A 13,415-nucleotide genomic window follows, 5' to 3' on the forward strand; every position below is an offset into this window, starting at 1 on the left:
TTTTAACCCTCCAATGTCTGTAGGCGAGCCATTTTACAACTAAGCGATACAGTATGCCTATATGCCACGTTGAATACAGTATATGCTGCAGTCTCAGCAGTCAACCTAATGGCTCAATGCAGCTTCATTATCGTATGATTTATTCAAAGTAAGTGTTCTGTCTGTAGAGATAATTGCATGATTATATTAAACACACTTAACTCACTATAACGTAAGTTCGTGATGAAGTACACGACTTTCGATGAAGCACACTACGCACACAGACTGCAACAGAAGCTCTACCATTTCCCCTTCCAATGAAATGCTGCTCTTTGCGCTTTTGGGGCCTGCACCACTGGATCCTCCATTTTGCGAGTTGTCAGTTTCCCCAAAGCCTTATGATGAAAACGGAAGAAAACCAAGATCTTCTTTGGCTTTGATGGCCTATTTTGCCGAGTTGTGTTTAACCTTGGGCTTGGGCGTATTTGCATACCATGACTATTGTCATTCACTCCTTGAATATTGATACAAATCGATGAGAAACGTGTAAGGCTGGCTAAATGGCCAAAGAATAACCTCAAACCAAGGACTCATTGCTCCAGCGAGGCCTTCTAGTTCCAGGCGAATGCAACAATGTTACGAGTGCTACAATGAACCCAAACAATGACACAATGTAACAAATTTCCTCCCACGCGGCAGTTTGTTACAATGTATCTTGCTTGACTGCGGTTGGCCTCCTTGTCTATGTCACAACCTTTTGTTAGAGCCTTTTCGAAAATGACTTTTCGAAAAGAATGATTTTACATTTATGTAACATCCTCCTGGCGACCAAATTCTTTACCACAATGCATATTCATTGGAGAGGCGGGATGACTTCTAGAGCTGGGCTGAAGAGAGAACGTCATGACCAAATGGTATATGAGCTAAGAGCTGATATTAAACCAAGGAGACCACAACTCACACACGTCCGCCACCATAGTCATACATTGTGTTCCTATCCAAAACCTGCGAATTATTTATATATTTGTAAAAGACAAAACACACATCCGCATCTTGAAGGAAGTCTCCCCTCCCGGTGACTGATATTCCGCACACAAACCCAGCACACTCGCGCATGTGTGGGCTACGTATGCATAAAGCCTATACGCACACAGAACGAAGGCTCGCTGCGTACACTCATCTGGGGAAGCTACGCGGCCAGGAGGCTGGCCCTTTCTCTAGCTACTCGAATACCACGTGGTTTCCTCACTGCAAACAAAAAAATAGTGAATTCGAGTCGGTTTAGAGGCGGTGCCATCGCCAGGCAGAAGGATCTGTGACAGTGCAGAGTACAACTCGAGGTTGAGGGGCAGAGAGAGGAAAACATTTCTCCCGATCCCGCCATACTTCTACCACTATTCCACCATAACCACCATCAAATTAATTCAAATAGATCCATTTCTACATTGTGCGATACATTCGCTTGCGTTGCTGCAGTCAAGGTTTCTCCACTTCAGTATTGGACTTAATCAGACTACAACATCACCATTACTTTCAACTTTTTCCTCTTTCTTTAGTTTTACTTTGAAAATAAATGTCTTCCGTTTTCTTTTACTGCTTGTGGACATTTGCAAGTGTTTTCAACCTGTGATCATCCTGGGTAGATCTATCTTGTTGCGTTTTCAAAGAAAAAAAAGTTTTGTTGCTCTGATTTTTTCATTTCAATTGGAGGACCTCTATTTTTCAACATGAACAAGCTATACATTGGAAATCTCAATGAAAACGTGACTGCGGAGGACTTGGTTAAAACCTTTGATGACAACAAGATTCCATACTCTGGGCAGTTTCTTATGAAAACTGGCTACGCGTTTGTTGATTGTCCGGACGACCAATGGGCTATGAAAGCCATTGAAGCATTTTCTGGTAAGTAATTGAACGTAAATGAGCACTTCAATCGCGTCTTACCTTTATGTAATTTAATTCAATAGGGAAACCAGCAAGGCTCAAATATATAAGGGCTTGCCCACTCCCCTCACGGGTCCTAATGTTAATGTCCAGTAGAAGACATGGTAGAATTAAGAGACACTTCGAAGAAAATCTATTCCATGGGCCTATAATAATCGACGAAAGGTTTATGAAGTGCTTATCCGAACAACAAAATACTCAACTTTTACAGGGAGAGGGGGCCCATCACATAGGCCTACCTATTTGAACGTGAACATCAAGATATCCAGATTTCTCGAATCGTATTCTATTTTAGGTCAATTTACATACACTAAAACAAATGTTTAGTCCTGGATATGATAGCCAGATACCTATATTTCGGCCTTATGGCCACACGCTTTTATGGTACTTACCGAAGCCTTGCTCTCTGGTTGGTGCCTTGTATGACTAGATTCTGTGTACTCGGTAGAGCTATAGAATTAAATCTTCCACCTCCCCCTTTTGGCGAATAGGCCACTATAGCTATTGTAGGTGTAGTTTAAAAGCATACATCGACACTATTCTTTCATAGATTAATGGCTTTGATTGCCTTGACCATTACATTGCCAAATTACTCTCCCATTCTTCTCACAAGTCACGAACGGGCTTGATTTCCTTAAATGTATGTTGATGATTTCCAACATATGTAGCATGTGACGTGTGTTCTATATAGCACGAAGGACGCCATGCTGCTCGTGTGTTAAGCCTGAAATTGATCACTAAGAACTCTAGGGCACGCATACGTGTATCTTCAGCTTTTAATAAATGTTTGACAATGTCCTTTTCAAATGGACTATTAAGTTATACGTGTTCTGTTTTACTGTATTTGAATGAGTTGTAAAAGATCAACAATGTGTGTACGTGATATAGGAGTTGATGAGTTAATACACAATGCAATTTTTGAATGGCTTTCCAGTTGACCCAGGAGGGTAACTTCTTGCCCATCATCTTTGAATGACAGGCCTATTGCGTTATTTGACCCTAACTACTAATCTTGAACATTTATTCGTGCACATTAGACAACATGAGACACAATTAAGGAACACACAACTCAGTCACATGGTAAATATTATTTCCATATGGCAAATACATACAATGCCATTTCTACACTCTGAATGGAGGACATGGCCTCATTTTCTTTCAACATAAACATTTATTTTACAGGTAAAGTGGAGCTCCATGGGAAACATATTGAGGTCGAACACTCTGTCCCTAAGAAGCAAAGGTATTTAGCACCCTCCCCCAATAACACTTCAATTGTTGCATCTGGTAATGTATGGATTTTGCTGCAGAAGGGACATGTTGCTATTTAAGTTGATGCACGCATTAGATGTCGAGTTATATGCCTGGTGTGTGGATGTAGTAGTAAGACTCGCAAATCCAATATTTGAATTAAGTTTTTGTTATTTAGGCTACTCTTTAATTATATTGCTGTGAACGGTGTGGCCTACTCATGTGTGGAGTATGTGGTGTCACGAGTCTTGTCTACGTATGCACTAAAGGCTGCTCATAAAACGAAAATGATGAATGCCCATTAACTATTGGGACACTTATTTGTCACAGAGAATATAATATTGGTTGCAACGTCATCACATAAATACCTCATGTTCATTTTACCTCCCGAAGGCCTTGTCATAGGCCTAGGCCTTCCTGTGTGTAGAATTATTTATTTATTTAAAAAAAAAATGTGTAGGCCATAGCTACTTTTCACATTTTAAGTGTCATGTTCTGAAGTTTAGTGGCATTAGTTACGTGATTACATTGTGTATGTTGGCACTATATTTTCATGCACAGCCTAGAGATAATCGATTTGCTATGTCAATATGTGGGATTGAAATGTGTTTAAATCACGTCACGGCAACTACTGAAACTTCAGTAATTTGTTGCACAGCGATTATTCATTATGAAGAGCGAAGCCTTTTAATTACGTTTTTGCTTTTATTGCACACGAACGTTGTTTTGGTGTTGTCTGGGCGATGTTTTATTATGTCGAATCACCAATAAATTTGGTCTCTAGGTTAGAAATGTGAAAAACACTGTTTCTGGTCATTAATCATGAAGTAGGCCTGTAGAAAATACATGGTTATAGCATAGGCTATATCTATTCTTGCTCTGGTCTAATTCGTATTCTGTCATTAAAAAGACATGTGTATGTGTGTATGGCAGTAAACACACATTGTGCTGAAATGTAATGCAATACTCACATCAATTCAGTGGATCGTTCGGTCAAAAATAATTTCAGTAGCCTATGTTTTGTTATAGCGTCTATTTAGACGCTATAACAAAATGGGGACATTGAGCCCTCCCTCCATTACAGTTGACCCAGTTAAAAATATTACGTAAGTTTAGCTTAGTTTAAAAAATATTCATTACCATTAACCTTTTAACACACTTAGGTTATTTTAAATTATTAGTCTAGGAAAGAGCGGGTTTGAGATTAGGCTGTAACAGTTGTGAGGTTTGGCTAACAGTTTTTAATTCAGGTGTAGGCGTACCTTTTTTTGTGCCTTTTGTAAAAAAAACGACATTTAATCAATTTATTTTGATTTAGTAAATATATTCAAACATATGTTAGGCCCTATCTGTAAAAGTGGTATGTATGTAGGCTGATGTAAACGTATAGACTACATACAAGTCTGTAATAGACGGTAGCCCTGACAAGGAAAAGTCATGGCTGTATTGCAATAATAATATAAATATGTTTTATAACCTACCATTCGAGTGTCATTCATTGGTGGATTTTATGCCTATAAGTGAAAAACAATTATAACACTAATTGATGCATATAGGAATCGTATAACCTTTGTCTGAATAACAAATGCACGGATATGCATAGGCCTATGGCCAATTTGAACGAGGCTATATGTCGTAAGTTACCAACCTTGAATGGCATAGATAAATATAGTTGTGTTGAGGTTTTCGCCCATGAAATAGCCTACATTTCAGTGTTACTGGAGAGGCCTACCTTTGGTGATACACAACACGTGGTCACCCCCACTGAGAGAAGTCATCCAACGTCACTTGAGTGGGAAAAATGGCGAGCCTCATCATGAATGGCAAAGGGTGTCCTTTTTCTTTCGTTCATTCACTGCTGCAAAGCACTCACTCCTCTCTATGAATGTAGCAAAACGGTTTAAGTTTTGTATTCTCATGATCTTAGGCATCTATAGGCTTTATCATGAAGTTAAACATAGGCTAAAAATAAATTATTTCGACTAGGCCTAATATCTTGCTGACACTCAAAATGGCCGCAACAACTCAACTAGCGGTGGCCAAATTCTGTTAAAACAAGCATTAGGAATTTAAATTCACGCAAATACATGTTTATAGTTCCCTCATTGTCACCCGAACATATAAATTGTAGGCCTATCAATTATTTGGGAATTATGTAAACGCTACTACAGTAGCCTATGTCGAGTTGTGTTGTTTTAGATTTCCAATGAATATGCTACCTAAAGCCTCATTTGATTTTGATGAGAATCCCGGGCATAGGAGCTTTAATGAAAAACATTATCATTTGAAGAAAGTGGTCATTTTATGAGGTATTAGAAAATGCTTCAAACTCTGCTCATTTGGCTCAGTCCTCTTCTAGCGCAACCATGTGACTCGAGTGCAACACCAACTCATTGTTCCATCTTATTTCGCCTACTGTAAAAACACTACTTTTGACAAATAGGGTATTTGAAGTCACTTCAGCATATTATCTTGATCTCGTTTGTTTTCTGCATACTAGTGCTTAAATTAGACTACTCTCCAATATTCAAGCTATATTGTGTATTTATAATTGTTTCTTTGTATTGGCTTACGTTGCCACCCTTGTTGATTAACACAAATATATATATCTTCACAAGTCGTGTTCTTTATGCAGCGTCCTAAGTATTGAGGTGGGCTAAAGCCCGTGAGTGACGTAGGACCTAGAGTACGATGTAGAGTTGTGGTTGTGTGTCAGAGAGAGAGAGAGAGAGAGAGAGAGAGTAAAACGTGAGAGGTGGAGGGGTGGTAGAGGAAGGATCTTCAGACAACTCTGTCCCTCCTGACATAAGTACATACACTATAAATTAGAAATGTATTGACGTTGAAATGTCCTACAAAATCAAATCAAATGTTATTTGTCACATGCTTCGTAAACAACAGGTGTAGATTAACAGTGAAATGCTTACTCACTATTAGAATTAAGCTGTTGTGACAACTCCTAGTTTATATCTGATGTTTTAAGAAAAAATGGGAGACATTGTTTGAGATGAGGAAGTTAAAGGTGCAATATGTAGAAATCGCTCCGCCATTTCCTGGTGGCTAAAATTCTAATAGTTAATCTGATTTCAGTTTATGTGACAAAACAAGCAACTGTAGAGAATCATTGTACCAACTAAACCGCTATTAAATATATTTTCAATAACAAACAATATTGTATTTTAAGCTGTTTGAAGCTGGTGTACAAAACCGAAAGTAAAAGACCCAAAAATTAAACTTACGAACGGGAAGCATAGAAATAGCGCACATAGAACAGATCTACCACTTCTTAGACTTGCTTTCAATGAGAACAAAAGATCTGTTACTCACATTTCTATGTGAATTTGGTCGGGTCAACCAAAAAGTTACATATTGCAGCTTTAAATGTTATCTATTTTTGGCATAGTTTGTCACAACTCTTAAAAGCAACTGTAGAACATTATATATATTTTTTGCATTAATCTTCCGATTTAAAGGAATAGTTCACTATTTTACAACTTGGTGTTAGATGCTTCCACACCCTGAAAGTAGTCTATGGGCAAGGAGAATCTGTAATCCATGGTTCAGTTCTCTTTATTAAACAGCCACTACAAACTTCAGCTAACTTTAGCCACCACAAGCTAACAATCAATGGAAGGGATGGGGGGATGTGAGCATTTTTTAAATGGCCAAATCACCTTTAAGGAACATCAAACCAAATATGGAAATGATTTGAACTGATTTCAGGTGATTTGCAAATACTTTTTAAAACATGTTCACATGGTCCTCTGTAGCTCAGTTGGTAGGGCATGGTGCTTGCAACGGCAGGATAGTGGTGTCGATTCCCGGGACCACCCATATGTAAAATGTGTACAAGCATGACTGTTAGTCACTTTGGATGAAAGAGTTGCTTGTGTTAGCTGAAGTTTGTAGTGGCTATTTAATAATGAGAACTGAATCCTGGATTGCAGTTTCTCTTGGCCCATAGACTACTTTCAGGGTGAGGAAACATGTAATATCAACTTGTAAAATAGGGAACTACTCTTTTAATATATGTGTTTTGGTGTGGGTGTGTACAGCTTTTGTGTGCACCACACCTCTTCCACTCAATCTTACACACAAACCCATGGCCCTACTTCACTGCTTTAAGCTTAATGAGGAATGCTAAATTAGCTCGAGCATGGCCGTTTGCAATGGCGTGGTGGGCCTATTTTGATGTGCCTACACTTCTGAGAGATGTTGAAACAAAGGGAAGTTCCAGACCCCCTCTTAAATGCCAGGTGCTTGTAAAAAAAAAAAGTTACAATAGCCTACTACTTCCCCCACATCACACCCCCCTCTAGTATCACCCAACACCACCCTGAGAGAACCTGAAACAAAAAAAAGAAAGGTTGGCGTCCTATTGTGACATCATGACCAGTGTTTGCAGGCCTCCAGGTCACTTGTCTATGCCCAGTGGGATGCAGCGATTGGCAATTGAACGCTTTGGGCACATCTGTATATAGGGAGCAGGGTAGTTGCTGGAGTGCTTAGTGAAAAAGAAAGCATGCCCCTTATACTCCTGATTGCGTTCATAACTGTAAATATATATATTTTTGAACTATTCTGTAATTATCCTCCCATTTGCCTCCTATCCATCCAGTGTGGCTTTCTATTACTGTTGCGCTTATGTGCACTAAAGACGTTGTCCTCTGGGTTTTATAGAATTGGAACTGAATGTATTAGTTGTGTTTGTCCTCTTATTGGTTGTAAGAAACATATTTGCATATTTACAGTTTTAAAGTATGTTGTTGCTCTTTGTTGTGATATAAAGGGTTAAATGGGGGAAAAAAAGGTTACACGTGTGATTTTATGAGGGAAAAGCCCAGTATATGATTATTCGAATAATGTTTCACAAAGTTTCATTGAAAATGTTTGAAATTACTTTGAAATGTACATTGAAAGATGTAAAAAAACAGGTCCTATTGTTTTTTCTTTTCTTTCCCGCGTTGCAAACAAACTTCCTTGAAATATGTGGCACATACGCAAAGTCCTTGATCTGCATCAATCAAGCCCCTAGTAGTGCTGTAGTAATGCTCCCATTGCATGTCTCAAGCCAGCAACCAGCAAACTCACTGTTTCTTCCTCTTACGATTGTTCTACTACCAAAGGCAAGGCGAGGGCGGGGGCGTTGGGAGAGAGGGGGTGCGACCAATCAGCTGGCTGGAACACCTGTGTGCAGCGCCGAGAGGCCGTTGACGCTGCAGCACACAAAAAGGCAGTCCCTCGCTCCCTCCCTTTCCGTCTCTCTCGCTCTTTCTCACACACACACACATCCACTCACAGCTGGCACACACACCCCAACCTCACACACCCAGAGTAGAAAGACATGTTCTGCGCTCTATTACATTCCTGATACATAACTTTTTGCCAGCCAGGCAGAATGAGAGAAAGAGTGTGCGTGCGAGCATCTGAGTGAGTGAGTGAATGAGAGAAAGTGAGACAAAAAAGAGAGAAAGAAAGAAAGAAAGAGAGCTGCCGCATACATGAACGCGCGCTCCTCTTCAGGGTCATATGATTAGCTGCTCGCTCTCTTTCCGGGGCTTCAGTTGCGGATTATAGTGGAGGGAGGAGAGGCAGGGACGCTGCATGGAAGGACTTCCTTATGGGCTTTCAGAAGGAAAGAAAATCTAGTGGGGGGTTGTGTGGGTTGTGGAGATGGTGAGAGAGACGTGTCCATTTCTGTGTGTATGTATTGGAAAGAGGGAAGGGGATCTGTTGGAGGGGGCGAGCTGGGGGAAAATGTGCACCGTCTCTTTAAGAAACCCCCAACCCCTTGCTAATGTGTCTTCTTCCCCCTTTCTGGTTTGGACCATCTGTCCTGTTTTTAAAGGGGTTGAGTCCTACTCCCTTCAGATCTTCTCACAGCTTTGGACTTGCCATGGACACCACTAGCCTCTAAATCCACCACAACCCTGTCCCCCTCCCAACATACACTCATCAAACAACCATTTCTGCTGTGGAAAAAAAACAGGGGGATTGGCAACGTGTCTCATAAATGTTGGTAGAAATGTGAACCGTTGACCTGGAAGAAGCCAAGGGTGAAAAGAAAGAAAGGCAGAGCGAGAGGACAGAAAAAAATTGGATATCTTTGGGTTTTGTGTTGAATGGGAGAGCCTATATGGCGGTGGAGCAAGGAAAGGAGCGATCCACTCGGCTGGGGTCAGTGTGCAGCCAAATGGATTTTTCTCCATGTGTGAGAGTCAGGCTTTTCCGAGCTACAATTGAAATGCAAGGGAAACCAACCCTTCCCACACACACACACACACACACACGCACGCACGCAAACACAGCAGGGAGGCCCCGGGGTAGAGTTGAGTTGTCCCTGTGTGGACAGACGGAGGCTCGCCTCACCGTCCCACTCCACTCCATCCCACCCATCCAAGGGCACGTCACCCAGAAGAAGTCTCCCGGAGAGTGTATTTCTCCAGGGGTGGCTCTGCACCAAACAGCTGGATAGAAAGGGCAGTTGACGGGGCAGATAAGCACAAAATGCACAGGTTAACTATGATAACAAATTGGGTGGGCATTTATGATGCATTTTTGAAATGTGCTTTTCAAGGTTTAGTAGACGGGTTGACACTTATAGCTCAGACACTGGTAGGCTTGTCAAACATTTGCCTTCAGACAGTAATTAGCACCTCTGAACAGTGTTGCCAGTCAATCACTTTTGTGTTCATCCAGCAAAGACCTTGAAGTCGTCAGCCACTCAGCCGTGTTAAAATACTCCAAACCAGAAGGTGGCAGTAGAGTTGTTTGGCAATACATGTCCGTGTGTGTTGCTTCTTTTATGGTCTAGATTCCAATGTTAGCTAGCTATATAGCTAGCTGCGCTAATGTTGCTATTTTATAGAAAGCCATAGCTAGATAACTACCTAACAAGATGATAAGATCATAATCCCCTACTGCCAGTGCCAGCCCATAGCTAAATATTTAGCTAGTTAACGTTAACATATTCTCTAGCTAGCATAGCTAGCTAGCTAGCTAAGCAGACGGACCTATCACGGCAGCTAACACAGGCAGCTGTTTCATGTAAACAAATCCATTGTGATTTAATTATAGTGTCAATACTAGCTTGGAGGAAGTGTTTTGTGTTGTGTGCATTGCACTAGTGCACTTCGCTAGTTACCATCCCATAAGCTACATTGCATATGAAGTGTGACTGGCTCATGACATTTAACCGTGGATGTAAAATGCCCTGTTATTCCGTTTTTGTTGTCACTCCTGTTGGCTTCCTCACGTGGGGGTTTATGCTCTCTGATTGGCTTAAAGTCAAGTTGTTGGGCACTGACGAGCATTACCATTCTACAAGTAGAAACAGCAGGTTCATTGCTACCGGGTCGGCACTGAGCAGGTACCAGTTTTGTCCTAGCAAGAAAAGGAACGGCCTCCCACAGTGATACATTTCAGTCTGATTCATGCTTTAGGTTGTGCCCATACACTTTAAAGTACTTTGTTAAGTTAAATCCGGTCCTTTACTCTCCTTAGCCTTCCCTGTAGCTCAGTTGGTAGAGCATGGTGTTTGCAACACCAGGGTTGTGGGTTTGATTCCCACGGGGGGCCAGCACAGAAAAAAACAATTTTTATGAAATGTATGCATTCACTACTGTAAGTCGCTCTGGATAAGAGTGTCTGCTAAATGACTAAAATGTAAAATGTCTTTATGATATTATACAGACTGTTCAATTTGGTTTGAATAAAAACATCAACGTAGAGTTAAATAAATGATGTCTGGCCTGAATCTGAAGAGCTGACACGACTAAGGGGCGTTTGTTGATTTGTTTTTATTTATCACATTTATTTACTCTGTATAACACAGTCAGCCGGATGTTTACTTACTTACCTCACTGTTCCTGGAATACAGTCTTCAGCCTCGCTCAGTCTAGCAGAACGTCTTCACCCCCCCCCCCCACCAAAAAAAGTACTTCCCTGTGTTAGGGGCCTCCCGCCCCTTCACCCCTGACCTCTCTTTGTGTGCCTTGTGAACCGGCCTCTCTGGAGGCTCGGTTGGGTGAGGAACACAGTAAACACTCCCAAAGTTTCCCCTCGGTGCAAAGTGGAGGAGGGGAGGGGTGTGTGCATGAAGGGGTAGGGAGACGGCAGGCACTGCCCCTTAGACCTAATTACTTAAAAATATATTTTGCAATGGGAGAAATTTAAGATCAAGGAGGTATAGTCATTCTCTTGCAATCCATGTGGATCTTTTCAAACCTGAAGTTGACTCCTTTAAAATGTAACAGTGCTCTATCGTTTTTTTTGTTGTTGCTTTTTTTTTTAGTTTTTGCAAACTTCACAGGAAATATGTGTACCACGGGCACATGTCAAAGGCACATTTTTCTGAAATATTCTTTCTATCATATAAACTGTTGAGGTTGGGAGATGTTCTCTCTTGAAGTTGTCGCATATAGCTTCTGCTCCAATAGGATGCAGCTTTTTGTAAATAAGTTAACCTGACACAGTAACAGCTAGCTCTGACTGACATCCTCGTATTTAGTAACTTTGTAATAAAATGTATTACACTACCAGTATGTTTGCTGTGGTCTTTGGAAAGACCCATCTGTGGTTGTCTTACCTAGTTGAATGCAGTGACTGTAAGTCTCTCTGGATAAGAGTGTCTGCTAAATTACTGAACTGTAAAAATGTATTCAAGGACAAAGGTTCCTTTAACACTGAATACCATCTCCCCTCTAAATGTGTAGAAAGTTAAAAGATGAATAGCATTATGGGTGTGCGTCTTGTGCAATCTTCTTCATTTTGTGAGTTTGACTCATCAAATTGAATCCGTCTGGAGGTCAAACATCCTTATTGGATTTTTCCTTGGCTTTGTTGGCTTTCCAAACTCACTGCAGACAAGCTTGTCTTTTTGCCTTGTTATGATGGCTTGTTATGAAATTGTCTATCAGTGCTATGTCTATCACGCCTGTTCCTTTGTATCCTTCCGCGTTGATATGGAAAAGCAAGGCCAGAGGGAACAGGACAGAGCCTCTGTATTTAGCATCTGCAAACCCAAAGGAAGCTAAAATAAGCCTCCGGGCTGCAGCTCTAGATGGCATACATTACGCTGCATCTCTCAGCACCTTTGGCCACTGTCAATCCACAGGGGGTCAATAGGCAAGACCAGAGTGTCACTGTAAATGACTGGTGACAACTGCTATCCCCTCTATGTCGATACATTGAAAATTGAAGGACGTTAGAACAAACGAGTGATAGACAATCATAATCTACATCCATTGCTAAATGTCTTGTTTCATTTCACTGTGTGAAAATTCCAACTGGATACATTTTTATAAAGGTGTGACTGGTTTATCTTTATTTCTGTTTATTAAATCAAAGGATATTCAAGTAATGTTTTCATTGAGAGAAACTAAGATCTTGTTAAAATCTTATTACCATGTTATTACCACTTCATGTGCTATAATATATAGTGCTGCAGAGAGTTTTAATGTAGTTACATTTGGGCATCATCAAAAGATTGCTGAATATTTTTCACATGTAATTCACATTAAGTGTAGACAGAAACACTTATTTTGCTTGAAAGTTTAAATGAAATCATAGCATTTATTTTCTCCAAACTTTGCTCTTAAATTATTAAACAGTTGAAATTAAGCATGAATTACTTCACAGTTTGAATGGATAAATGTTGTATGCCAAGATGTTGATTATTCCTTTCAAAGTGACTGAGCTATTCTTTTATTTTTTTTCACTTTTTCATGGTATCCAATTGGTAGTTACAGTCTTGTCTCATCATTGCAACTCCCATACGGACTCAGGAGAGGCGAAGGTCAAGAGCCATGCGTCCCCCGAAACACAACCCAACCAAGCCGCACTGCTTCTTGACACAATGCCCACATAACCCGGAAGCCAGCTGCACCAATGCGTCGGAGGAAACACCATACACCTGGCGATCGTGTCAGCATGCATTGCCCCCAGCCCACCACAGGAGTCACTAGTGTGTAATGGGACAAGAACATCCCTGCCGGCCAAACCCTCCTCTAACCCGGACGACGCTGGGCCAATTGTGCGCCGCCCCATGGGTCTCCCGATCGGACCCAGAATCTCTAGTGGCACAGCTAGCACTGCGATACAGTGCCTTAGACCACTGCACCACTCAGGAGGCCCTTCCTGAGCTATTCTGATGTTGACTATTTGTGTCGTTTTTTGCTTGAGTATACATTCATTAGTTCACAAATACGTTTGAATGTGTTTCCACATTTTGAATGGATAAA

The 13,415-nt window shown here is 40.9% G+C and overlaps 1 protein-coding gene across 3 annotated transcripts in view; it reads left to right on the top strand.

Annotated features, from left to right (window-relative positions):
* Nucleotides 1-1,145: 1,145 nt before the first annotated feature.
* Nucleotides 1,146-13,415, top strand: part of LOC115197058 (insulin-like growth factor 2 mRNA-binding protein 1) — a 57,161-nt gene continuing 44,891 nt past the window's right edge. Inside the window, exons 1-2 of one of the 3 annotated variants that reach the window (XM_029758235.1) lie at nt 1,146-1,881; nt 3,106-3,166. In XM_029758235.1, coding sequence (XP_029614095.1) covers nt 1,707-1,881; nt 3,106-3,166 — 236 coding nt within the window. In that variant the 5' untranslated portion in view covers nt 1,146-1,706. The remainder of the gene's footprint in view (nt 1,882-3,105; nt 3,167-13,415) is intronic. The other 2 variants (XM_029758216.1, XM_029758226.1) reach the window with 2 other exon arrangements.

The sequence above is a fragment of the Salmo trutta genome, chromosome 1, assembly GCF_901001165.1.
Source record: "Salmo trutta chromosome 1, fSalTru1.1, whole genome shotgun sequence".
Classification (NCBI taxonomy): domain Eukaryota; kingdom Metazoa; phylum Chordata; class Actinopteri; order Salmoniformes; family Salmonidae; genus Salmo; species Salmo trutta.